Consider the following 27,987-nt stretch of genomic DNA (forward strand, 5'->3'; position numbering starts at 1 on the left):
CACCAACGTGCACGCGCAGAGCGCGCCCGCGATCGCCATGGAGATGTGGGGCGGCCACCAACGTACACGCGCAGAGCGCGCCCGCGATCACCATGGAGAGGTGGGTAGGCCACCAACGTACACGCGCAGAGCGCGCCCGCGATCACCATGGAGAGGTGGGGCGGCCACCAACGTACACGCGCAGAGCGCACCCGCGGTCGCCATGGAGGGGTGGGGCGGAACCATCTGTGATCACGCGGTAAACAGCCTCATGGCCTGTTCACCACCCTCGGTGGCGAACGGTGTCTCCATGACACACCGCTACCAAAGGAACAGGGATGCAGGCGCATCCCCTGTTTAAAAGGAGGGCTGTCATATGACGCCCTCCCAGAACGAGAGCCGCGCCGCCTGGCTGTCATATGACGAACGGCGGACGGCAAGCGGTTAATCAGTATAAGTGTATACGCAGTGTATTATTTGACAGGGGAGCTTGGATTGATTGACACAGCAGTAGGAGGGGCCAAGGCCATGTAAAAGCACACCATCGTTCTACACAGCTCTGATAGACAGTGTGCCAGTGAGACCCCTCCCACTGGCACACTGGTCATGTGGCCAAGGTCATGTGTAGTTCATGAAAATTCCAGAACAAGTCACTCAGGACGTTGGAGGCACTGGATGAAGAGCTGAGACAATCTTTACCCAGAGCATCTTGCAGACTTGTGTATTTTCACAGGAGAAGGAGAAGCAGTTTGCAGTTTCAAGTATTTGACAGCAGCAGGATGTTTCCTGGCTCAAGGATTTTGACAGGCAAGTTCTTGGTTGAGGATCTTATGTGATGCAAACCCTCTGAAGTGATGGGGGGGGGGGTGTCCTGTGATGTAATGGGGCCTAGTCCTCATGTGATGGGGACCAAGGCCTGATGTGATGGGGGGGGGCCATAAAATACCAAGATGGCACAAACCCCCCCCCATGACCCCATTTTGGAAAGTAGACACCCCTAAATTTAGGGGTACACTAGTGAGACTCACAGGTAGAAAAGCACCTAGGCTGTCAGCGACTGTATCAAAACGCTACAAGAAAAACTGTTAGCGATGGCAGGGATCAGGCCTGACTCTGCGAACGCTGCAGTTATGTGTGTTGTGTTTTGTAAGTGACAGTGATCGATCGATACTGCACTTGGGTGGGCTGGGCTTGGCGGAGGGGCTAAACGCAGGTGCTAGCAGGTATCTGGGCTGATCCCGCTAACAATGCGTTTTGGGAAACCTAAACTGCTGGCGACGCTAATATAGATCTGATCAGATACTATATTACTAAGGGAGGTGTATGCTTTGCGCGTGGGTGTTAGCGGTACTGGCACTAACCTGACGCTGCCTGGGGCGACGCAGACCTTATCTGACCCTCACCCAGCCGGGTGATCAGGGGGTTAAACCTTTATTAGGTAATAAATGGCGGGTGCCCTGAAACTATAAAAAAAAACTAACCAACCAGCGTCACCTGTAACAGTTATATGGTGATCACTGGTGAAAGGGTTAACTAGGGGGCAATCAGGGGGCTTTATGCGGTAGTATATGGGGGTCCCTGACGCTATAAAAAGCTGTGGCGAACCTAAATACCTACCTGCCTAACTAGCGTCACCTGTGACACTAATACAGCGATCAGAAAAACGATCGCTTATTAGGCTGGGTTCACACTGGAGCGATGCGGGAACGCCACGAACCTGCGGCGGGTTCCCGCATCACACTGCCCTATGCGAACTGCTGGGAGTGTCAGCGAAATGTTAATGACACCCCCAGATCAGTTCGCATATCGCAGTGCGATCTGCAAACTCGGACAGGAATCGGATCGCATGGTGTGAACACCCATGCGATCCGATTCTGCTGCGGACCAAAAAAAGGGTCCCGAGCGAGTTTGCGCTGGGTGCGACGCGAATTCAGCCATACTATCTGTATACTATCTGTATGGCTGAACTCGAATCGCACAAAGATCGGATGTGATTTGCACTGCAGTGCGGTGCGAATCACATCCGTTCTCATAAACCGCTGCAATGTGAACCCAGCCTTAGTGACACTGGCGACGGGGGGTGATCACGGGGTTAAACCTTTATTGGGGGGGTTAGGGGGGTACCTTAGAACTAAAGGGGGCTAACCCTAACTGCCCTAACAGTTATTACAGTCACAAATGACACCAATGCAAAAAAAAAATGCAATTGGTGTCACTGTGACTGGGGGTGCAGGGGTGATTGGGGGGGGTTGATCGGGGGGGGTGAGAGTGTGCCTGGCATGTTCTACTGTGTAGTGTAGTGTTGGTGCAACTCACCGATCCTCTCTCCTCGGTGCCGGAACGAAAAATACCGACACGGAGGAGAGATTACATCACTTCCTCTGCCTGTGTTTACATTACAGGAGAGGAAGTGATGTCATGCTGCACTTCCATTCGTCAGGAGCGATCGCGAGGGGGTGGCCATGAATGAATGGCCGCCCCCTCATCCCGCCCATCATTGGTGTCAGTGGGAGGAATAGTGCCCCATCATTGGTGTCAGTGGGGGGGGGAATAGTGCCTCATCATTGGTGTCAGTGGGAGGAATAGTGCCCCATCATTGGTGTCAGTGGGAGGAATAGTGCCCCATCATTGGTGTCAGTGGGAGGAATAGTGGCCCATCATTGGTGTCAGTGGGAGGAATAGTGCCCCATCATTGGTGTCAGTGGGGGGAATAGTGCTCCATCATTGGTATCAGTGGGGGGAATAGTGCCCCATCATTGGTATCAGTGGGGGGGAATAGTGCCCCATCATTGGTATCAGTGGGAAGAATAGTATCCCTTCATTGGTATCAGTGGGAGGACTAGTGCCCCATCATTGGTGTCAGTGGGAGGAATGGTGCCCCATCATTGGTGTCAGTGGGAGGAATAGTGCCCCATCATTGGTGTCAGTGGGAGGAATAGTGCCCCATCATTGGTGTCAGTGGGAGGAATGGTGCCCCATCATTGGTGTCAGTGGGAGGAATGGTGCCCCATCATTGGTGTCAGTGGGAGGAATAGTGCCCCATCATTGGTATCAGTGGGAGGAATGGTGCCCCATCATTGGTGTCAGTGGGAGGAATAGTGCCCCATCATTGGTGTCAGTGGGAGGAATAGTGCCCCATCATTGGTGTCAGTGGGGGGAATGGTGCCCCATCATTGGTGTCAGTGGGGGGAATGGTGCCCCATCATTGGTGTGAGTGGGAGGAATGGTGCCCCATCATTGGTGTCAGTGGGAGGAATAGTGCCCCATCATTGGTGTCAGTGGGGGGAATGGTGCCCCATCATTGGTGTCAGTGGGAGGAATGGTGCCCCATCATTGGTGTCAGTGGGGGGAATAGTGCCCCATCATTGGTGTCAATGGGTGGAATGGTGCCCCATCATTGGTGTCAGTGGGGGGAATAGTGCCCCATCATTGGTGTCAGTGGGAGGAATGGTGCCCCATCATTGGTGTCAGTGGGAGGAATGGTGCCCATCATTGGTGTCAGTGGGAGGAATGGTGCCCCATCATTGGTGTCAGTAGGGGGGAATAGTGCCCCATCATTGGTGTCAGTGGGAGGAATGGTGCCCCATCATTGGTGTCAGTGGGAGGAATGGTGCCCCATCATTGGTGTCAGTGGGGGGAATATAGTAGTTGTCGTGTGTGATTATATGTCGGTGTTACATTGTATAGACATATCAGCATAAAGCAGTAAATGGGATGTACAAAAAAGTGCAAAATGTTAGTAAAAAGCTTCTAGAAATGCGATCCAAAGAACAGAGAGAAGAAGGTGGCTGCGCTGGTAATAAATACATGGAAAGTACAAATAGATAGATTGATAATAAATGACAATGTATAAAACTGATTGTGGTAGAAATAAATATTCTTCACACAATAAACTGATAAATGTGACAAATAATGAATATTAAATAAACAAATCTGTGAAGTGCAAAAAATAACTGAGAGCAAAGTGTTTGGTGGAAGATCCGTGTCCACCGAATGTGGTACGGAATTCTCTTCTCAGGAGGAACGCACACCGCCCACCATGTGAAGTCCACCACCACGTGCCACCCCTGAGGGATTGAAGCCTTACCCGCTTATAACCCCAAAAAGCACATCACAGTAGGCAGCCAATAGATGTCAACCACGGGGGCTCCACCCCAAACCAGATATTTCCGGGAATCCAGACTCCAACATGTATGGAGGAAATATATAGCAGACTCTCATATACCAGGAAACTCCCGATTTATATATAACTTGCAAGATCACAGGAGCATCGATTGCTATGTGTGGACGCCCGTGCGCTATGACTCCCATACGCGGTGACGTCAGCATGTCAAACTCCTCCCGATGCACGTTTCGTCACAAGAATGACATCGTCTGGGGAACCGTTCCATTCCAATATGGACTGTCCTCCTTTTTACTGTTTATATATTTAAAGAATTTCTTGGGATTTTTTTGCTCTCCTCCGCTTTGTGTCTTTCATGTTCTATCTTAGCTGTCCTTATCTCACCCTTACACTTTTTGTTGCATTCTTTATAAAGTCTGAATGCTGATGATGATCTCTCAATCTTGCACACACCTTGTGGTCACACGGCAGCTCCTCCCCCCCCCCCCCCGGCACACACCTTGTGGAACGCGGATCCTCAGTCACGGTGAGGCGTGGACTGAGCCGTGTCTCTTAGTCTTTTCTAGCCCTCCCCCCTTATATATGTACACCTTATTCTATTAGAATATTTCATAAATATCAGATTGATCTCACCCGAGCAAAGAGGTATTGGTGGGAACATTTGTCCTCCGGGTGTGGGGGAGTGCCCCTTTCTGTTATCGGACCCCCCACCTTTATCTGCCACCTTTCTCTGTACAGGTACGGAATGGCCACATAAAGAGGATTACAGACAATGACATCCAGTCCCTGGTCCTGGAGGTGGAGGGAACAAACGTCGCGTGAGTGTCATACCACAACATGTCTGTAGGTGGAGCCGCACACACCATGGCAGGGGGGTGGGGCCGGTAGCTGGCTGGTGATGGTGAAGGAGGGGGGGGCTGCAGTAGCTGGCTGGTAACAGGTGGGGGGGCGGTAGCTGGCTGGGGGGGTGGTGGTAGCTGGCTGATGAAGGGGGGGGGTGCGGTAGCCTGCGGAATGGTGGCTAGCTGGTGATGGTGGGGGGGGGCGTTAGTTGGCGGGCATTGGTGGGGGGCGGTAGCTGGTGGGTATTGCGGGCGGGCGGTAGCTGGCGGGTATTGCGGGCGGTAGCTGGCGGGTGATATTGGACTGACACCGTGTCTCCTCTGTCTTCTTTCAGTACTACGTACATTATGTGTCCGGCTGACCCCAAGAAGACACTCGGGATCAAACTCCCCTTCCTGGTCATGATAATCAAAAATGTGAAAAAATATTTTACATTCGAGGTGCAGGTGAGATTCCCACCTTTACAATCATTTATGCCCCTCCCACTGCAGGGTGACCTGAGAAAACTATAAGACCCAGAGTATGCCCCTCCCACTGCAGGGTGACAGAAGAGAACTATAAGACCCGGAGTATGCCCCTCCCACTGCAGGGTGACCTGAGAAAACTATAAGACCCAGAGTATGCCCCTCCCACTGCAGGGTGACCTTAGAAAACTATAAGACCCAGAGTATGCCCCTCCCACTGCAGGGTGACAGGAGAGAACTATAAGACCCGGAGTATGCCCCTCCCACTGCGGGGTGACATGGGAGAGAACTATAAGACCCGGAGTATGCCCCTCCCACTGAGGGGTGACACAGGAGAGAAGTATATGACCCCGAGTATGCCCCTCCCACTGCGGGGTGACACGGGAGAGAAGTATATGACCCCGAGTATGCCCCTCCCACTGAGGGGTGACACGGGAGAGAACTATAAGACCCGGAGAATGCCCCTCCCACTGCGGGGTGACAGGAGAGAACTATAAGACCCGGAGTATGCCCCTCCCACTGAGGGGTGACACGGGAGAGAACTATAAGACCCGGAGTATGCCCCTCCCACTGAGGGGTGACAGGAGAGAACTATAAGACCCGGAGTATGCCCCTCCTACTGCAGGGTGACAGGAGAGAACTGTAAGACCTGGAGTATGCCCCTCCTACTGCAGGGTGACGGGAGAGAACTATAAGACCTGGAGTATGCCCCTCCTACTGCAGGGTGACGGGAGAGAACTGTAAGACCCGGAGTATGCCCCTCCTACTGCAGGGTGAAGCAGACGTGGTGACCCGTGTTGGGTGTCTCTCCCCCTCCAGGTTTTGGATGATAAGAACGTGCGGAGAAGGTTCCGGGCGAGTAATTATCATAGCACAACGCGGGTGAATCCGTTCTTCTGTACGATGCCAATGAGACTGGATGACGGCTGGAACCAAATCCAATTCAACCTCTCCGACTTCACCCGCCGGACGTACGGCACCAATTATATCGAGACCCTGCGTGTACAGGTATGTGCGTCCGCAATACTGTCCTCCCTGGGTGTGTGTATGTGCGTCCGGAATACTGTCCTCCCCAGGTGTGTGTGTGCATCTGGAATACTGTCCTCCCCGGGTGTGTGTGTGCGTCCGGAATACTGTCCTCCCCGGGTGTGTGTGCGTCCAGAATACTGTCCTCCCCCGGGTGTGTGTGCGTCCGGAATACTGTCCTCCCCAGGTGTGTGTGTGTGCATCCGGAATACTGTCCTCCCCAGGTGTGTGTGTGTGCATCCGGAATACTGTCCTCCCCGAGTGTGTGTGTGCGTCCGGAATACTGTCCTCCCCGAGTGTGTGTATGTGCGTCTGGAACACTGTCCTCCTAGGTGTGTGCGCACGTCCGGAATACTGTCCTCCCCCGGGTGCGTGTGTGCGCGTCCGGAATACTGTCCTCCCCCGGGTGTGTGTGTGTGTGTGCGTCCAGAATACTGTCCTCCCCCGGGTGTGTGTGTGCGTCCGGAATACTGTCCTCCCCCGGGTGTGTGTGTGTGTGCGCGTCCGGAGTACTGTCCTCCCTGGTTGTGTATGTGCGTCCGGAATACAGTCCTCCCCGGGTGTGTTTGTGCATCCGGAATACTGTCCTCCCCGGTTGTGTGCGTGCGTGCGTGTGCGTTCGTGCATGCGCGCGTCCGGAAAACTGTCCTCCCCCGGGTGTGTGTGTGTGTGTGCGCGTCCGGAATACTGTCCTCCCCCGGGGGTGTGTGTGTGCGTCCGGAATACTGTCCTCCCCCCGGGTGTGTGTGTGCGTCCGGAATACTGTCCTCCCCCGGGTGTGTGTCCGGAGTACTGTCCTCCCCCGGGTGTGTGTGTGTGTGCGTCCGGAATACTGTCCTCCCCCGGGTGTGTGTGTGCGTCCGGAATACTGTCCTCCCCTGGGTGTGTGTGTATGTGCGTCCGGAGTACTGTCCTCCCTGGTTGTGCATGTGCGTCTGGAATACTGTCCTCCCCGGTTGTTTATGTGCGTCCGGAATACTGTCCTCACCGGGTGTGTGTGTGTGTGCGCGTCCGGAATACAGGCCTCCCTGGGTGTGTGTGTGTGTGTGTGTGTGTGTGTGTGCGTCCGGAATACAGTCCTCCCCGGGTGTGTGTGTGCGTGCGTGCGTCCAGAGTACTGTCCTCCCCTGGTTGTGTGTGTGCGTCCGGAAGACTGTCCTCCCGGGTGTGTGTGTATCCAGAATACTGTCCTCCCCGGTTGTGTATGTGCGTCCGGAATACTGTCCTCCCGGATGTGTGTGCATCCAGAATACTGTCCCTGCATGAAGTTTGTGTATTCAGCACTGGGAAATCTTTGCACACTAACATGGAATGTCCCCCCCCTCTGTACATCTCACATTTACACCCACATAATTCACCATACACGTACACTCTGGGTGGCGGCCCACGTGCACCGTTTCGGTGGCGGCCCATGCACGCGCGCACACTCTGGGTGGCGGCCCATGCACGCGCGCACACTCTGGGTGGCGGCCCATGCACGCGCACACACTCTGGGTGGCGGACCACTCTCATGCCCGTGGAACGCGGTCATTCATTTCTGTCTCTCATCCATTTGGGGACACAGGGATTCAGATACTGTGGGGTTATTCTGCTCCCTACAGGTGGATAAGACACTGGCACAGAAATCCCCTCCTCCACCCAGCATGCCTCAGTGTTTTGCTGGTGTCCCCGGCGGATGGAAGTCTGAGGAGGAGAATCTCTCCAGCTTTTCCGGCTCTTTTACTTCCATGAAATGTTTGGATTCTTTGTCTTCAGTCGGTATTCCTCTTCTCAGACTCTGGAGTGTCATACCTGCCCCCCCAGGACTGGATGTGCGGGGATAGTCTGAGTGACCTGCGGGCCCCGGGCTCTGCATTTCAGATGCTTTCCACACCTTGGTGTACGGGGAAAGGTTGCCCATGGAGGGCTCTCTGGGTCCAGAGCCGTGGCATCGCCTCACCGCTTGTCTCTGATGAGGAGGTCGGGCTGAACATCGGGAGTGAGCGTTTTCCATCACTCAGATTACCCGCTAAAAGGGATGACCCTGAAAGACGGAGCGCTTGCGCCACCTGCTGGGCGGAGTGTCGTGTGCGCTCTGAGCTCCTTCCCACTAGTGTGTAGAGGACACGTCATCCCGTACTGCAAACGCACCACGTGGAGCTTCAATTTACTGTCCATCATACTGCCACCTACAGGGGCCTGCTCACCCTCAGCTACCTTGGTTTGTGATTGGCTGAGAGCCTTGTCACTTCACCTCCATCCAGGGGACAGTCCTGCTCTACAGGGACACCAACTCACTAATGGTTCCGGGGGGGTCACTCTGTACCCTCTGAGGACCGATTATTAGGTCTACCTCATGGAAGGGCCACGTCTCCTCTATCATTGGGGCTTCTTCTGCACTTACACAGACTAGACCTTCAGGACAAATTCCCCCAATTCCCTGCAGATTCCGACCACAGAGGCTCTAAATTCCCTTCCTCACCTTCTACATAGTCAGTCCTTCATCAGACCACCGGCTGCAGGCGCTGCTTCTGACTCTGGTCCCTACAGCCTCATTACCTCACAATTACAAGAGACTTCTGCCTCTTACTAATACAATGGTTACTGCCCGGCCTCCAGAGGGTCACCGGCCTCCAGAGGATCACCGGCCTCCAGAGGGTCACCGGCCTCCAGAGGATCACCGGCCTCCAGAGGGTCACCGGGGCTTTCAGAGCCCCTCCAACTGCAAAGACCTTTCGCTGCATTCTCTATTCCACTGTGAGGACTGAACACAACTTTGAGGGTCCCGGAACCCACCTGGCAATGCCCAGATCTGCTCTGTCAGGTTTCTGTAGGAGATGGTAACAAACGCCGTCCCTTGTAGGGCAGGTCCACAGCCTGTCTACCTCCCGGGGTCCCTCATCATAGGACAAGAAACGGCCTCTCTCCTCGGCCGGGGTGTCCCTTACCTCCAGAGACCTCTCCCTTTTTTCCCATCTATTGGCCCACTTCAGGTCCACTTCCTAAGTGGTCCAACATGTCTGCCTCCATGGACTGAGTATTTCCTGCTGTGATCATTCAGCCTCTCAATCGGGGGATGGTAAGGATTCTTCTCCTCATATCCGGATGGTCTTTGTGGTTGGGGAATCCATTATGTTGGGTTGCTTTCTGCTCTCCCAGAACGCTTCTTCTCCATGATGGAATGCTGATCTGTAGTGGTCGTGGCTCACACTGAACACCATCTAGGTACTGCCAAGAAGTAATGGGAGCTCATTCTATGTCAGTAGAAGTATCCCGACTTCTGTCTCACCACACTCATCCATTTAAGGGACATTCCTGGGGAGCTGGTTCCTCCCAGCTGGTAACTTCTGGTCATGGAGGAGGGTCACACATCTGGGTGTTCGTTGGAGGGCCCCGTGTGTCTGGATTGTCCATGGGTGGAACGCTTGAGTCTGGATTTCTTTTCCAAGGTACAGGGAAGGCCTCAAGGACTTTGGGGGACCTGTCCTCCAGGAGATGGGGTTCTCTTTCCTGGGCTGATTTGCAGTCCCCTGGGGGTGCTTTCCCTTGTTTTTCCTTCAGATGAATGTAACATTTCTGTTCTGTGCCCAATGGGTGCTGAAGCTTCACTGGATCTTGAGTGATCGGGAACGTTTGTAGACCGATGGCTTGAGGTCAGGGATAGGAAGGTTTGTGCTACAGTTTCCGTCATAGGTGCCTCTTGTGTATCGGTGAGGATGTATAGCAGGGGTGCCCAACCGCTGGTCTGCCATGTCTTGCTGTAAGATGGCGGGTCGGCAAGCCCAGATCGCAGGTTCCCGACCCGCCATCTCCAAGCATTAGTGTGAAGAACAGAGCGGCCGCTAGAGGAAGCAGAGCCGATGCTTCCTGTATAGTGCCGCCTCCTTCAGAGGCGGAGTGATACCAACAGTACTTCTCCTGAGGCTCTGCTCTCTACTCTAGCTGCATGCTTCTGTCACAATTATGCTCGGGGATGGCGGGTCGGGACAAAGCAACCCGCAATCTGGGACCGCAACCACCAGTGTCAGTACCAGCCAGAAGTACCCACCATCCTTACCAGCCAGCAGTACCAGTACCCACCAGCAGTACCAGGCAGCTGCAGGAATCCTGAGGAAGAAGTGAAGATTGAGGTCAGGTAAACCGCTGTGCATCAGTGTGAAGCAGCCTCAGACCCCTTTCACACGATCGGGTCCGCCTGTCTGTTTTTTCAGGTGGACCCAGACGGACTCTCCATTCACCTCTATAGAGCGGCAGATGTAAACGGAGTTGTCTGCTACACCCGCCTATCTGCAACCATAGTTAGTAAGGTTGCATAAAGACACCAGTCCATCCTGAGTGTCTACCCCTATCCCTGTACATTTCACACTCTCATCGCTCCCTACCCTCAAGGAGCCACAATCCAAGGTCCCCATTCATATACTAGGGCTAATTTTGGACAGAAGCCAATTAACCTCCCTGCATGTCTTCGGAGTGTGAGAGGAAACCGGAGACCCACGCAGTTACAGGGAGAACATGCAAATTCCAGGCAGGTAGTGTCATGGTTGAGATTTGAACCAGCGACCCTTCTTACTGCTGGGCGAGAGTGCTAACCACTACACCACTGTGCCACCCACTACACCACTGTGCCGCCCAAACCAGATCTCTTTAAAAAAAAAAAAAAAATAGAAGGCGATCTGTCCCCTTCTGTCTGGGCGGATCGGAGGGCCCTTGGGGTAGAGCGGGTTGCATACGTGTCTGCTCTACGTATGCAGAGACCTGCCATCCCCCACTTTACGCTCCTTGTGGCCCACGACCGGTTACCAAGTCGATAAAGTGGCCCTCTCTCCCCAGAAGGTTGGGCACCCCCGATGTATAGGCTGCATCCTCAGCTCCTTCTGGTTGTTCCCATCTCCTCGTTCTGAGGTTAGGGTCTAACGTCCATCTCCTGTTCAGCCGTGTGGTGGTGCTCCCATGCCCCCCAGCAGTGCTTCCCTGCCTCCTACCCCTTCAGTCTCGAGGACTTTGTGGTATTGAACCCTAACTTCTCTGCTGTCCCTTCACAATACTTGTAGACTGTTGCGTTGTAGCTGGGACTTTCCTTGGTAAGTCTCGCTTAGTGAGGTCAGTTGTCTGGCCAGACAAGCTCTATAGACACACAGATCTTGTCTCTCGATCCCAGGAGTCCCCTTCCTACTTAGACTGCCGGTTCCTACTAGTCAGGACCTGTTTTTCCTGCGGTTCCTTCTCAGGACCTGTTACCTCACAGGCCATGACCCCACTCATTGTTCTCATCAGGTTGTGAGCCTTTTCTTCCCTACCTGTGATTGGTTGTTCCATCTGGTTCTGGTGGGTTCTGGTTAGCTTGACGATTGGTCCAGGATTTGGTGCTTCCTTTCTGCATGGAGCCCCAAGGTGGGGATGACTCTTTCTATCTTTGTCTTCAGCATCAGATTGATCCTCAGGTAGGTGTCTGATTCTGGTGTTTGTCCTTAAGGTGGTTATTGGGCTGCAGATAATCCCCGGCTCTGTTTCTTCGGTCTGATAGCGGTTGTTGCCTGTTGTCTGCCCCTCACTTGGACTGTTTCTTGACTTCCCAACAGTATCTGGATTCCTGTGTCCCTCAATGTGTGAGAAGGAGAAGCCTGTACATCAGGGGTCTGCATCTAGCGGACCTCCAGCTGTTGCAAAACTACAAGTCCCATCATTCCTCTGCCTCTCAGTCTTGCTATGCCTCATGGGACTTGTAGTTCTGCAACAGCTGGAGGTCTGCTAATTGCATATCCCTGCTGTACATGATGCCCGATGGTCAATCTTCCCATAGACCGCAGTATAACCCCATAGTCATTACATTTGTGTCCCTAAAGGAAAAGGATTTAAAGGATCAAATGTTTCCCTCCTCAGATACATGCCAATTGCCGGATTAGAAGAGTCTACTTCGCCGATCGCCTGTATTCCGAGGACAAGCTCCCAGCAGAGTTCAAACTTTACCTCCCAGTACAGACCAAGAACAAGAACAAGGTGAGTGTCCTGACCTTTCCCTGTGTCCCCCTCCCCCCCACTTCCTGTGTTACTACCCACCAATCCCTCTGAGTCCCCCCTACTTCCTGTTTTGTTACCCACCATTCCCTCTGTGTCCCCCCCACTTCCTGTATTGTTACCCATCACCCCCCCTCTTCCTGTATTGTTACCCATCATTTCCTCTGTCCCCCACTTCCTGCATTGTTACTTATTCCCTCTGTGTCCCCAGAACCCACCACTTCCTGTATTCATTTTGTATGATCCCTCAGTCTCCTAGATTGTTGAACGACCCTAATGCTTTGCCCCCCCATATATTTAATCTATGTACATATCAATATTTATTGCAGCAATCAGATTAAATTATTTGTTTCTTTCTAAAAGCTTATTGTAAATAATGGCACATGTATTATTTAATCATCATTTTTTGTATGTGTTTATCCATGCAGTTTTACACTTGTCAATGATACTCAAAGCTCCTGAAGAAACTCGTCTATGAGTGAAACATGTCGAGCATCTTACTACATTGACTGAGTTCACTATTGATTCTTCCTGATCCTAATGTATTGTATGGATATATATATATGTATTTATTGTGCTGTTTTAGCAAAAATTTGATATTTTTTGTATAATAAATTTTTTTGAAAAAACTATTTTTTCTCTTTAAAAAAATATTTTTGAGTGATTGCTATCTGACTTTTGTCAATATATGTAATGTTTGATACCGTTAAAAGTCCCGTTGAGGTTAGTTACCTCCCCCTTTGCTTCTTTTTTTAAATTCATTACCCATCTCCCTATGTTTCTGTCTCATTCATCTGCAGGATTGCTCCCTGACAACCTTCTGTCCCATCTCTCTCCCCCCCCCCTCCCCCCCTTTCTGACAACCTGTGTCCCGTCTCGCTCTCTGACAACATGTGTTGTGTGTTTTCCAGCAATGATCGCTCCGGCAGCCTCTCTTCCTGGGATAGTTTTATACGGTGAAGTTACTTCTCTGCAGCTACTGTTATGTTATGTTAAGTTATGAAGAATTCTGGCCGCAGTCATGTAAAATATTGAAAATAATGTTCAAATATTTTAAAGTCTTAAATATATATGGTGAGATTGATTATTGTGAGACGAATTTCCTTAATTAGTTCTGAGTCAGCGTAATTCAAAAATGTGTATTTATTTGTACACATTTAAATAGAAAAGAATACTTACAAAAATAGTACAATAATAATCATTTGTATCTTTAAAAATCGTCTCATGAAAGATTTAAGGTTATTTCCATGTAACTTCTATTGTCTAAAATGGCGGAATAACCCTTGGCCGCAGTCACTGACAGGTTCTCTTTGTTTTTGCAATAAATATTCTCTTGCCTCTGTGTGTGTCCGTTTTTCTGTCTCTGCACTGATTGGATGTGTATGATGGGCGGGGTCTGTGTGGCCTCGGAGGACCTCCAGTGATGGCTGATGCATTTCTAGGTGTAAAGGGACTCAGTCCAGGGAGGAGAGGCCGCCATTGGTGGTCTCTTCTCCTGAGAACGCCGGTTCCCTGGCTGTCATGCTGAAGCTTTGGCTGACCACACCGAGTATCTGACTCCTACAGAATGTTTCTCCTGATCTATCACTTCCTAAAGGAGGAGCCAACATCCTTCTCATTGTTATGTTAAGTTATGTTAAGTTATGAAGAATTCTGGCCGCAGTCACTACTGTTATGTTATGTTAAGTTATGAAGAATTCTGGCCGCAGTCACTACTGTTATGTTAAGTTATGGCCGCAGTCACTGACAGGTTCTCTTTGTTTTTTCAATAAATATTCTCTTGCCTCTGTGTGTGTCCGTTTTTCTGTCTCTGCACTGATTGGATGTGTATGATGGGCGGAGGTCTGTGTGGCCTCGGAGGACCTCCAGTGATGGCTGATGTATTTCCAGGTGTAAAGGGACTCAGTCCAGGGAGGAGAGGCCGCCATTGGTGGTCTCTTCTCCTGAGAACGCCGGTTCCCTGGCTGTCATGCTGAAGCTTTGGCTGACCACACCGAGTATCTGACTCCTACAGAATGTTTCTCCTGATCTATCACTTCCTAAAGGAGGAGCCAACATCCTTCTCATTGTGCACTCACCAGGGGGTCCATATACTGCAACATTGCCACAGTCCCACCCACCATATGGGGGCGCTAGTCCCGGGATATGGAATGTGTAGAATATATCCTGCTGGACTCCGGTCCTGATAAGAGTTAAGATCCAGCTCCTGGCTTGCTGTGTGGTAGGCATCCCCCTTCCCTTGGTGTGTGTGTGTGTGTGGCTGGTGGGAAGTGTTCTCCAGTATTACCCATAGGGGTGAGGACTGTTCAGGGCAACAAGAAGAGTCGTAACCCCCCCAACACACACACACACACACCCCCCTTGGTTGCATTACCTCCCCATGTTGCTGTGAGAGTGAAGCCATGTGTAAGCTCTGTGTCAGAGGGAGGTTTTGTGGTGGGAGGGGCAGAGACACAAACTACTGCATGGAAAATCTGCCCCTTGTGGGAGGGGCAGAGACAAACTACTGCATGGAAAATCTCCCCATGGTGGGAGGGGCAGAGACACAAACTACTGCAGGGAAAATCTGCCCCTTGTGGGAGGGGCAGAGACAAACTACTGCAGGGAAAATCTGCCCCTTGTGGGAGGGGCAGGGAAAATCTCCCCATGGTGAGAGGGGCAGAGACACAAACTACTGCAGGGAAAATCTGCCCCTTGTGGGAGGGGCAGAGACACAAACTACTTGAGGCGTTCAGCCGCAGTCACTACTGTTATGTTAAGTTATGGCCGCAGTCACTGACAGGTTCTCTTTGTTTTTGCAATAAATATTCTCTTGCCTCTGTGTGTGTCCGTTTTTCTGTCTCTGCACTGATTGGATGTGTATGATGGGCGGAGGTCTGTGTGGCCATGGAGGACCTCCATTGATGGCTGATGTATTTCCAGGTGTAAAGGGACTCAGTCCAGGGAGGAGAGGACTGTTCAGGGCAACAAGAAGAGTCGTAACCCCCCCAACACACACACAGACACACACACACACACACCCCTTGGTTGCATTACCTCCCCATGTTGCTGTGAGAGTGAAGCCATGTGTAAGCTCTGTGTCAGAGGGAGGTCTTGTGGTGGGAGGGGCAGAGACACAAACTACTGCATGGAAAATCTGCCCCTTGTGGGAGGGGCAGAGACAAACTATTGCATGGAAAATCTCCCCATGGTGGGAGGGGCAGAGACAAAAACTACTGCAGGGAAAATCTGCCCCTTGTGGGAGGGGCAGAGACAAACTACTGCAGGGAAAATCTGCCCCTTGTGGGAGGGGCAGGGAAAATCTCCCCATGGTGAGAGGGGCAGAGACACAAACTACTGCAGGGAAAATCTGCCCCTTGTGGGAGGGGCAGAGACACAAACTACTTGAGGCGTTCAGCGGTAAGTCATATCTGGGGCGGGTGTTTTGGTGCACATAGGTAAGGATTTATTCTGGTGCCATGTGATAGGTGACAGCGATTCATATGCTAAATATTCAGATAGGTAAATTGGCAGCGGTGCCGCAGCTCCGAATAACCTCCAATTTCATAAACAGATTATAGAAAGTTTAATGACTGACCGGCAGGAACGTTTACCGTCTCCCCCAACTGGCAGCTGGTGATCCGCACTCTAGTTTCTGCCATAGTGAATGCTGCATCTACTCCACACTAAGGGGGAGGTTTACAAACCCTGAGAGTGCGAAATCTGGTGCAGCCAATCAGCTTCTAACTTCAGTTTGTTCAATAAAGCTTTGACTATAAAACCTGGAAGCCGATTGGTTACTATGTAAATTTTGCGCTCTCGTATTTTAGTAAATCTCCTCCAATGTTTCTGGTGGATTATTTTTTGTACAGAACTGGCAAGGCCCAAAACACCCATAAATGAAGGTTGGTGTCCTCCAACGTCCCATTATAACACAATCGCTGTGGAGACAACGCATGGAGGGTGCAAGCACTGCTCTAGGCGGAACCTTTAGCAGGAGCTCGCCTTCTTCATACAGGAACTCGTACACACCAGACGTTCAAAACAAAAAAACAACTTAATCATTATGTTCCAAAAATGTGTACCAACCTGGAGCCGACGAATCAGACGCGGCTCCACACACACGAAACAAGACAAACGCTCACACAGGTTTAAAAAAAATCACCGGCAGCACTACAGGGCAAAGAATTTTTGCATTGTGGCCAACACAGGTATTGCCGGGTACGGCAGCACTGTGTGCGAGACCCGTCAAGTGTTGATCAGATAAAAAGGTCGGACCGAACGAGGCTGGTGATGGAGTGTGGGAGGTCAGGTGTGAACAGAGCGGACAGATTCAGATTTAATAGGTGATTGACATCTTTGGTGAAATTAAACAAGCAGAAAATCTTAAAAAAAAGCAGAGAGAGTGCAGAAGTTGGCGGGGCCTCCAATGAATATTTCGTTATGGAAGCCCCAAGGTCTTTAAAATGATGATCTCTCAGCCTAGAGGAGGAGTAGACTGAAACTTGGACGGATGTAGGAAGTCTTTGGGGAACCAACTGGCTCCTGGACGGAGGTGGGACCAAGTCTTGGACGGAAGGCACATCTCGAGAGAATTAGATCTAGTGTTGGAGGAGCGGAGCATCAAGCAGGAGATGGATCTGGAAAAGTACATGTTAGGCCTTGATTTCAGGCTGCCGCAGAGCAAGTCTGGAGAGATGGTGTCCTGGTTGTAGAGACCAGAGTGGAGTTCATACAAGTGTCTATCCTTCATAACATTCCCACTATAGTGCTGGTCATCAGAAGTATGACTTGGTTGGGAATTCGAGGCTTCGGGAAAGGCACGTGGCTCAGAGATTTGCTCCTCCACCAAGGTTAAAAATGAGAACATATCTGCAGGGGGGCAGTAATGGAATCACGGACCCTTCTCATGGTTCAGGGCGTAGTAATCATGTACATACATGAGAACTGCGATTGGCTGCCCAATAATCAGGGAGATCCATACGGCCGCATTCCCATAATTCCCTCTGAGAAATCGTCCCACAAACCAGGCCAGAGGAATCTGCAGGAAGCAAAAAAAATATATATATATAAAATAATTACACAAATAAGAATTGTACAAACCTTTGACAACGCAATCCCCGAGAAGGACAAAACCCTCCAATAATAATCCAACAGACATGTGACATCACAACCCCTGAAGAGGCGAAAATCCCAATAAGAATCATACAAACCTGTGACATCACAACTGCTGAGGAGGAGAAAACACATCAATACAAACCTCTCAAATCTGAACCATCTAAACTTTAGCATCACAACCCCTGAGGAGGAGAAAACCCACCAATAAGCATACAGACACGTGACAACACAACCTCTGAAGAAGTGAAAACCCAACACAAATTATACAAACCTGGGGAATCACGGCCCCTGAGGAGAAAACCTACCAATAAGAATCATGGAAGCCCATGAAGCACAACAGCCAAGGAGAAAACCCATCAATTAAAATACAACAAACTTGGCCCATCACAACACCTGAGGAAAACAAAAACCCACCAATAAGAATCAAACACAAAACCCTGAGGAGAAAACTCACCAATAAAAACACTACAAACTTCATCATAACCACTGAGAGCCGGTTCACACAGGGGCCACCTGGGATCCGACTTCAAGTCGCATGGTTGAGAAAAATCAATGGAAGTGAATGGAGCCGTCTTCATGCACACCACTGAAGTCACTCCGACTTCAGAAAAGATTCCTGTACGACTTCAATCCGACTTGTACCCATTGATTTCAAAGGAAGACGCCTCCAAGTCGATTCCCCGGTCTTAACTGAAGCAACTTTCCAGGAAGTAAAAATCGTTTTCTAGGCAAACCCCTCCCCCCCACACAGAGCTGATTATTATGTGATTGGCCACTGGCAAAGTCCCCTGTCCTGGAGGCAACTTCAAGTCGCGTTGTAAGTTGCCCCAAGTCGCGCTGTAATTCATACTCAAGTCGTGTCCAAGTTGTCTCCCAAAGTCGCGCTGGAAGTCATGTTTGTTGCCACTGTGTGAACCGGCTCTTAGGAGGAGAAAACAAAAACTACCAATAAGAATCATATAAAACGTGATATAACAACCCCTCATGAGGAGAAACAACCCACCAATAAGAATCATACAATCCTCCGATATCACAACCCCCAAGGAGGAGAAAACCCACCAATACAAATCACACAAATAAGAAACATCCAAACTGCAACATCACAACCCCAGAGGCGTAGAAATACCCAACAATAATAAATATACAATTCTGTGACATCACAATCTTTGGGGGGAGAGAAAAATCCAACAAAAGAATTATACAAACTTGTGACATCACAACCCCTAAAGGTAGAGGAAACCCACCAATACAAACCACACAAGAACCTTCCAAACGGTAACATCACAACCCCAGAGGCGTAGAAAACCCATCGGTAAGAATCATACAAACCTGTGAATCACACCCCCGAGGAGAAAACCCAACAAGAATACAAAACTTGGCACATCACAACCCCCTAGGAGGAAAAAAACCCAACAAGAATACAAAACTTGGCACATCACAACCCCCGAGGAGTAAAAAAACCCAACAAGAATACAAAACTTGGCACATCACAACCCCCGAGGAGGAAAAAACCCAACAAGAATACAAAACTTGGCACATCACAACCCCCGAGGAGTAAAAAAACCCAACAAGAATACAAAACTTGGCACATCACAACCCCCGAGGAGGAAAAAAACCCAACAAGAATACAAAACTTGGCACATCACAACTCCCGAGGAGGAAAAAAAAAACAACAAGAATACAAAAGAAAAACCCACCAATAAGAATCATACATACCTGTGACATCATCCCCATGAAGGCCCAGAGCCGAAACATCTTCAGAGGAACGCTGACCAGATACTGCAGAGGGAAGACACAGTGATGTCACCCTTATTATCATCTCTTTTCACATTTACAACAAGGGCCCCGGACATTACCAAACATGGCCACCATGCCAATGCCACATTTTTGGAAACCTAAAATCCCTGTAAACTTGTCAGACTTGGTCCTAGATGCCGCTATTCCCCTTATTTCCTTTCACTGTTACTAGGCTTCACGTCCCTGAACATTGTGCTCACCCACCTCTGTGCTCCCTATTCTGTGGTCACTAAGTGTACTCTCCGGGGGCATGTGGGTTGGCCAGGTTTAGCCCAGAAGGCAAGTTCCTAGCAGCAAACAAACAAATCAGGAGGTGCACAGAAGGAGGTTTTGCTGCCTAATACAGGTAACAGCAGACATTTTATTGTAGATATGCATAGAGATAGGTCACTGCACACCTAGCAAAGCCATTAGTAAACCGGTGAATGCAGACTTAGCCAGCTTCATCAAACGGCAAGCAGCCGACACATTTCACCCCGCCCACGGAGCTTAATCATGGGGGTGAAACACCTTGAAGCGTGGCTTTAGATGAAGCTGGCTGAGGTTACTTTCACCTGTTTACTAATGGCTTTGCTATGTGTATGGTGTACTTTCTCTCTGCATATCCACAGTATGTGAGAAGTTAGACGGACTCCTGCCCAGCCAGTACCCATCGCAGGAAGCACCGGATGGACTTCCCGGAGCTTGAGCAGAGACCTTACATGTTAGGAGGTTACAGACATCTTATGGTGCCTGCTAGAAGTGAGGGCTTTTAGCTTCAAGTGTTTAAAATGGCTGACAGGTCCACTTTAGGATACAGATTGTCATATTCCTTTCTTTAGAGCCCCATCTCCCACCTCCAATATTTAACTGCTGGCAGCAGCACATACAATCATATTGGCCACAAACTAATATGGTCAACCACAGATATTTCTTGGGTTCCTTTTCGTAAATGATAAAAATTGGGTTGGAAATGTTTGAAAAATTCCATTTTGGATGGAATGGTTTTAAATGATTTCCTCCCCACATCCACCAATGGAAATGACCGTGGTTGAAAGTCCACGGAATTCCACAAACCTGTCCGATGTACAGCCGGAAAATCCCCCACAATCCTACTTTCCTGGGAGGGGCCACAACTCCTGATATAGGTCAGTACTTCTCAGACTCACCTCATGGAAGAAAGCAGAGCCGAAGAAGACAGCAGTCTGAGCGGCCCACTTGGAGACCCCGCGCCTCATCATTGGCTTGTAGAAATGCCTGAGACACAAAAACAGTCAAGTGACTTCCGGTTCAGTTATCACCACCCCCGCCCTCAACAGCCTGCTTTATATTCCCATATCTTTCACAATAATCCCAGCTGCACCACCTCCATCTCCACACAACCCAATGAGCGAGTGTTCAACAGCTAAGAGGCAGCTGGAATCACACTAATAAGAGCAAGGAAGAAACAAACGATCACCCCCTCTTTACTCACCCTTATTCTTCATCCACCCCCTTCCCCCGTCTCCTTCACCTGTCCCTAGTCCTTCATGTACCCATCTATTTTACCCATTCCCGTTACCTTCACCGCCCCTTTGCATTCACTTGTACCTCTCCTTCACCCATCCCATCCTCCTTCAACCATCCGTTCTCCTTCATTCACTTGTCCCATCATTCTCCTTCTCCCTCCTCCTTCACTGCCCCTTCGCATTCACTTGTAACTCTCCTTCACCCATCCTACTCCTTCACCCCGTAACTTTGCATCCACTTGTCCCTCTCCTCCGTCCGTCCTTCTCCCATACCTCTCCATTATCCACCTTTCTCCTTCATGCACCTGTCTCCTTCACCCGCCTGTCCCCTTTCCTCCACCCATCTCATCTCCTTCACCTGTCCCCCAGAGATCCCTCTTACCTGCTGCACCATTTGTGTACTGGGATGTTCCAGTTTTGCCAGAAGTAGGTCACCGTCTCGGAGTTCCTGGGAAGGAGAAAGACACATAGAATGGAGGTGAACTTACCAAACAATGTCATGGCCAATAAGTAAGCGAATCAGCTGAACCTCACTCCCCAACTCACCACCAATCCCTGTAGAATTCCCGGTCTCCAAAACGCATCAACTCCGCCACAAAGTTCATGGAAGAGTGGAAGAACCAGTAGAAGAAGATGAGCCAGATAAGGTGATTGGGGACCTAAAAAGAAACCAGGAGAAGAATGAACTCAGGACTAGAAGGAAGCACCACCGGTTACATACTGTGAAGAGAACTATGGCTTACAGCCAACTTCAGGAGACGCTCAACCATCCGCGAGTAATCCATATCCTGCCAGAGGAAGAGATCAAAACTGAGCACAGAAATTATGGAGAAAAGAGACCAGGAGCCTCCAGCTCAGGTTCACATTTGGTGGAAAGACAATAAAATTATTGGACCAACAGATAACAAATGGTCTTGACACTTCTGGGTACAGGCATCCCAATAAATCCTGAAACCCACAACTTGGCCTCTTAACATTTCTGTTCACTGCTGCTAAACAGGTTCTTGCCAAAGTGTGGAGGTCGTCCTCCTGAAGATCTCATAGCTAAAACATGGTTCCACTTGTCGAAATAAAATGACTTAGACCCCTGGTTACTGGTCCTATCATACACTAAGTTCCTACACCATAAAAATTAGGGCCAGAGTATTCTGGGCCCACAGAACAAGCTAATATAGATGGATCACAGTTACATATACAGAGCCGCTGTTGTCCAATATGAGTAAGTGCAGGTCCCCCAATGCACACAGGGTTTGGGGACACAGCAAGTCTGACCATGCAGCACTGGTGCACAGTCATGTTGGAACAGGAAGGGGTCATCATAGTTGGGAGCATGAAATTGTCAAAAAATAACTGGTATTCTGACGCCTTAAGAGTTCCCTTCACTGGAACTAAGGGGCCAAGCCCAACCCCTGAAAAACAACCCCCCACCATAATCCCCCCTCCACCAAATGATTTGGACCAGTGCACAAAGCAAGGTCCATAAAGACATGCATGAGCGAGTTTGGGGTGGAGGAACTTGACTGGCCTACACAGAGTCCTGACCTCCACCCGATAGAACACATTTGGGATGAATTAGAGCGGAGACTGCGAGCCAGGCCTTCTCGTCTAACATCAGTGCCTGACCTCACAAATGCGTTTCTGGAAGAATGACCAAACATTCCTATAGACACACTCCTAAACCTTGTGGACGGCCTTCCCAGAAGAGATGAAGCTGTTATAGTTGCAAAGGGTGGGCCAACTCAATATTGAACCCTACGGACTATGACTGGAATGCCATTAATGTTCATGTGTGTGTAAAGGCAGGCGCCCCAATACTTTTGGTAATGTTGTGTACATGCATAAATACACCCCTTAGTGTCAGTGTTTTTAGGTATGATAAAATGCATCCTACTGTTTCTTGGTCCTATTACAGGTCCAAACAACAAATAATACCAACAAGATTCATAAAGCTTCTGGAAACTGTCAGCAAAAGCCTCTTTAGGAATCGTTCATTGTCACACATCCTTGGATTGCTGCCACGTCCGCAAAACGTGCGGCTTTCATGGTGCTCTACAGGCGGGGAAACAGACAAGAAGTCCGCAGGCGCCCGATCATGGGAGTACGGTGGGCGATCGAGAACAGGTAGACCGCGCCAAACCAAGGATTGGCGCACAAGGGTCTCCAGAGTCTTCTATCTATTTTACTTTCTGTTCGTCTGTCAGCTTGTGCGCCCGACCTGGGAAGAGAACTTCCGCTTACACAAATCTTCGCAGAGATTGGTGCGCACCGTGTCCTTGCTAACACCCAATTCCCCGCCGTCAGTCACTGATCTCATGCCAGCATTTGTTGCACTGGCACGATCATGTTGCACCAATATTTCATGCGTCTCCATCGTTGTTTACCCCAACTTGTAGCAGAACTTGATGTTCACTTGATGTTCCATTGCACTGTGACCCTACCTCTCACAATGACCACATTCCACCCTGAGGGTCATGTGTACACCATGCTAGGTGGCGCTTCTCAATGTTTCCCTGGATAGGATAGCCACGTGCATGCGAGCCCACCTGACCCATGTTGCCGTTGAGATATCGGACCATTCACCAAACTTTTTAGACACACCTCGGTTACAATGTAAACACACAAGCCGTTATCGGCATTCCTTTCCTCAGGCTGACAGCATGAAGAGGGGAGAAGAGAGCTGATAACTGGCTTGTGTAAGAGATATCACACTGATAATCAGTGCAGTCCCAACTATGCCCATCAGTGCTGCAAATCAGTGCCCATCAGTGCTGCCAATCAATGCCCATCAGTGCCGCTTCATCAGCGTCACCTATAATACTTACATAGTTAGTCAGGTTGAAAAAAGACACAAGCCCATCTAGTTCAACCAATAAAAAAACATAAAATCCCATATACCTACAGTTGATCCAGAGGAAGGCTGCATATAAGTGCTGCGTCATCAGTACCCATCAGTGCCACCTATCACTGCTGCCTATCAGTGCCGCGTCATCAGTACCCACCAGTGCCACCTATCAGTGCCCTTCAGTGTCACCTATCAGTGCTGCCTATCAGTGCCACCTATCAGTGCTCATCAGTGCCGCCTCATCAGTACCCACAGGTGCCACCTATCAGTGCCGCCAATCAGTGCAGCCTATCAGTGCCCATCAGTGCAGCCTATCAGTGCCACCAATCAGTGCTCATCAATGTCGCCTCATCAGTGCTACCTATCAGTGCCCTTCAGTGCCACCTATCAGGGCCACCAATCAGTGCTCATCAGTGCTCATCAATGCCACCTCATAAGTGCCCATCAGTGCTACCTATCAGTGCCCATCAGTGCCACCTCATCAGCGGAGCCTATAAGTGCATATTAGTGCAGCTTATCAGTGTCCATCAGTGCAGCCTCATTAGTGCACATCAGTGAAGGAAAGAATTACCTGTTTGCAAAATTTTAGAACTATGACATTTTTTTCCCCCAAACTTTCAGTCTTTTTTCGTTTGTTGAGCAAAAAATAAAAAACCCCAGCAGTGATTAAATACCACCAAAAGAAAGCTCTATACGTGTGAAAAAATTATACAAAATCTCATATGTGTACAGCATTTGCATGACAGCGCAATTGTCATCCAAAGTGTGACAGCGCTGAAAGCTGAAAATTGGCCTGGGCAGGAAAGGGGTAAAAGTGCCCAGTAGGCAAGTGGTTAAAAAAAGGCCTGACTTCTTTCCTAAATGTATATAATATAACTGGGTACATTTATAGGTCAAATTGATCCATGGAAAATCCAATTGCCTCTCAGGGTTTAGGAAGGATTTTTTTCCCCCCTGCTGGAGAAAATTGGATCACGCTTTGCTGGGTTTTTTTCGCCTTTCTCTGTGTATATAGGATTGTGTATATAGGATCGTGTATATAGGATCGTAAAAAAAAAAATTTCCCCTTTTATTGTTTCAACGACTACAGTAGATGGTGACTTTTTTCAACCAGACAAACTATGTAACCTTGAAATATCATTACGTCCTTCATGTACAGTACCTATACAATCACACATTGCACATGGAGACACGTTCTGAAATCATACCGGCACAATAACCACTTGCCGATCGCCTTATAGCAGATTTACTGCTACAGTGCTGCCGTTCTGTGCTGAATCACATATATATATATACGTCATTCTGCACGTCCAAATTGGGGGGTAATTTGTCACAGCAGAAGCCGATCAGCAGGTGCCGGCTAATGGACGTCTGCCGGCACCCGCTGATCGGGGAGGAGAGAGGCTGGACGGAGCTCTGTACATATAAACAATGCAGAGCTCCATCCTGACAGCCGGGATGTGTTGGATTTTGTTTCCCTGAAAAGCAGGGAAGAAAATCTGTCACATCCCTTAGTGAAAGCAGCACACTGTACACACAAACACTCGTTAGGGACACATTTAACCCTTTGATCGCCCCTGATGTTTAACCCCTTCCCTGCCAGTGTCATTAGTGCAGTGACAGTGCATATTTTTAGCAATGATCATTATATTAGTGTCACTGGTTCCCACGTGTCAAATGTGTCGCTGATCGCCACTATTACTAGCAGGGTTGTACTGATACCACTTTTTTTAAGATCGAGTACAAGTACTGATACTTTTTTTCAAGTACCCGCTGATACCGATTACCAATACTTTTTTTTATTGTCATTGGACAGTAGAACTGATGGGCACTCATAGGTGGCACTGATATGCAGCACCGATAGGTGGCACTGATATGCTGGCACTGACTGATGGGCACTGATATGCTGGCACTGATTCGTGGCATTTATGGGCACTGATAGGTGGATCTTATGGGCACTGGTATGCTGGCTCTGAACGGTGGCATTTATGGGCACTGATAGGTGGTATTTATGGGCTCTGATAGGTGGCACTTATGGGCAATGATAGGTGTAATTAATGGGCAGGCAGTGGCAATGAAATGATGAGAGAGACAATAACAGTCAAAGTTCAAACTTTCTTGAGTATACAAGTGCTGTGATGCCCATCTTGGTACACCCAAGGCAGCAGCGGACATCTTGTTACACCCAGCCCATATAGTTAGTAAACTATATGGGCTGGGTGTAACCAGATGTCCGCTGCTGCCTTGTGACTGCTGGCTTACTGAGGCTGAGTGCAGGGTGTACCAAGATGGGCATTGTGCTGTTCAATCTCGGGGACAGTCACTTCTGTTAACGAATGTGACGGCCCGGGTCACCAATTCTGGCAGCTGCGAGTGCAACCCACACCCCTGCCCCCAGCCAGCTTACCTTCCTCTGCTGCCAGCCCAGGAATCGCTCTCCGCTCCGCCCACTGACTTCTGGGAGCTGCCTCTTCCTACAAAAAGTATTGGGTCAGGTATCGGGAGCATTTGCCCGAGTACAAGTACTCGGTATCGGTGCAACCCTAATTACTAATATAAAAATGAATAAATATTCCATAAATCTATCCCATCGTTTGTAGATGCTATAACTTTTGCGCAAACCAATCAATATACGCTTATTGGGATTTGTTTTAGCAAAAACATGTAGCAGAATACATATTGGCCTAAACTGATGAAGAAATTTGATTTTTTACATTTTTGTTATATTGCATTTGTTTTATAGCAGAAAGTAAACAAATCTTGTTTTTTTTTTTCAAAATTGTCGGTCTATTTTTGTTTATAGCAAAAAAAATAAAAACGGCAGAGGTGATAACACAACACCAAAAGAAAGCTCTATTTGTGGGGAAAAACATAAATTTAATTTATTTACAGCATTGCATGTCGCGTACACACGATCGGACATTCCTACAACAAAATCCATGGGATTTTTTCCGACGGATGTTGACTGAAACTTGTCTTGCATACCCACGGTCACACAAATCTTTTCGGAAATTCCGATTGCCAAGAGCGCGGTGATGTACAACACGTACGGCGAGCCGAGAAAAAATGAAGTTCAATAGCCAGTGCGGCTCTTCTCCTTGATTCCGAGCATGCGTGGAACTTTGTGCGACGGAATTGTGTACACACGATCGGAATTTACGACGGATTTTGTTGTTGGAAAATTTGAGAACCAGATCGAAAATTTTGTGTGACTTAAATTCCGATGGAGAATGTCCGATGGAGCCTACACACGGTCAGAATTTCCAAAAAAAAGCTCCCATTAAACGTTTTCCGTCTGAAAATCCGACCGTGTGTACAGGGCATAAGAGGGGAACTTTGAAGAGGGGAATCTGATGGGAACCTAGATATAAGGGGGAACTCCTAAGGAAGGACTCTGATGGGGACTCCGATGTAAGAGGGGGCTCTGATCAACACTCTGATGTTAGGAAGGACTCTGATGGGGACTCCAATGTAAGGGGAGACTCTGATGTAAGAGGGGATTTTGATGGGGACCCAGATGTTAGGGAGAGCTCTAATGAGTACTCTGATGTAAAGAAGGACTCTGATGAGGGATCCAATGTAAGGGGGGCTCTGATGGGGACTCCAATGTAGGTGGGGGGCTCTGATGAATACCCCGATGTAAGGAAGGACTTCAGAGTAAGGGGTGGACTTTGATGAGGACTCTGATGTAAGAGGGGAATCTGATGGAAACCTAGATTTAAGGGGGAACTCTGGCGAAGACACTGCAGGAGAGCTTATTCTTTTGAAAAAAAAAAACAGACTTGCTGGCTGGATCACAAGATGAAAATAGAAGAAAGGAAGCCTAAAAAAGAAAATACATACAGTCATCACACCTAAGAATTGAAAAGCTGCTATATAGTAACTGGTTGCTTTTGGGTTTAACCACTTCGCATCCAGACCAATTCTGACATTTCTCTCCTACATGTAATTTATTTGCTAGAAAATTACATAGAACCCCCAAACATTACATATGTTTTTTTAGCAAAGGCCCTAGAAAATACAATGGCAGTCGTTGCAACTTTTTATCTCGCACGGTATTTGCGCAGCAATTTTTCTAACACGTTTTTTTCAGAAAAAAAACTGTTTCATGCTTTAAATATAAAAAAAAACAAAAAAAAAACTGTGGTTATCCCAATTTTTTTGCATAATGTGAAAGAGGAAGATATGCCGAGTAAATAGATACCCAACATGTCATGCTTAAAAATTGCACACGCTCGTGGAATGGCGCCAAACTTTGGTATTTAAAAATCCCCATAGGCGACGCTTTCAATTTTTTTACTGGTTACATGTTTTGAGTTACAGAGAAAGTCTAAC

At 49.0% G+C, this 27,987-nt stretch overlaps 2 protein-coding genes across 3 annotated transcripts in view; one reads left to right on the top strand and one right to left on the bottom strand.

Annotated features, from left to right (window-relative positions):
• The first annotated feature begins 582 nt into the window (after positions 1-582).
• On the top strand, positions 583-13,771 carry LOC143995923 (cilia- and flagella-associated protein 20-like). 2 transcript variants are annotated; one of them, XM_077490686.1, is made up of 6 exons: positions 583-786; positions 4,841-4,920; positions 5,280-5,391; positions 6,229-6,417; positions 12,295-12,411; positions 13,341-13,771. In XM_077490686.1, the coding sequence occupies exons 3-6, from the start codon at positions 5,293-5,295 to the stop codon at positions 13,344-13,346; spliced, it is 411 nt and encodes a 136-aa protein (XP_077346812.1). In that variant the 5' UTR covers positions 583-786; positions 4,841-4,920; positions 5,280-5,292; the 3' UTR covers positions 13,347-13,771. The 2 variants fall into 2 exon arrangements, with proteins under 2 accessions (XP_077346812.1, XP_077346811.1); XM_077490685.1 differs by having other exon boundaries at positions 585-786; positions 12,858-13,771.
• A 2,675-nt stretch (positions 13,772-16,446) lies between these two features.
• The window catches only part of LOC143995924 (diacylglycerol O-acyltransferase 1-like), a 33,343-nt gene continuing 21,802 nt past the window's right edge, over positions 16,447-27,987 (bottom strand). Inside the window, exons 2-7 of the mRNA XM_077490687.1 lie at positions 26,060-26,126; positions 21,357-21,469; positions 21,193-21,258; positions 20,472-20,559; positions 19,243-19,305; positions 16,447-17,449 (exon numbers count right to left, since the gene is read on the bottom strand). Coding sequence (XP_077346813.1) covers positions 17,303-17,449; positions 19,243-19,305; positions 20,472-20,559; positions 21,193-21,258; positions 21,357-21,415 — 423 coding nt within the window. The 5' untranslated portion in view covers positions 21,416-21,469; positions 26,060-26,126 and the 3' untranslated portion in view covers positions 16,447-17,302. The remainder of the gene's footprint in view (positions 17,450-19,242; positions 19,306-20,471; positions 20,560-21,192; positions 21,259-21,356; positions 21,470-26,059; positions 26,127-27,987) is intronic.

Source organism: Lithobates pipiens, unplaced genomic scaffold, assembly GCF_037356315.1.
Source record: "Lithobates pipiens isolate NorthernLeopardFrog02 unplaced genomic scaffold, aLitPip1_a1.2 Scaffold_19, whole genome shotgun sequence".
NCBI classification, from domain to species: Eukaryota; Metazoa; Chordata; class Amphibia; order Anura; family Ranidae; genus Lithobates; species Lithobates pipiens.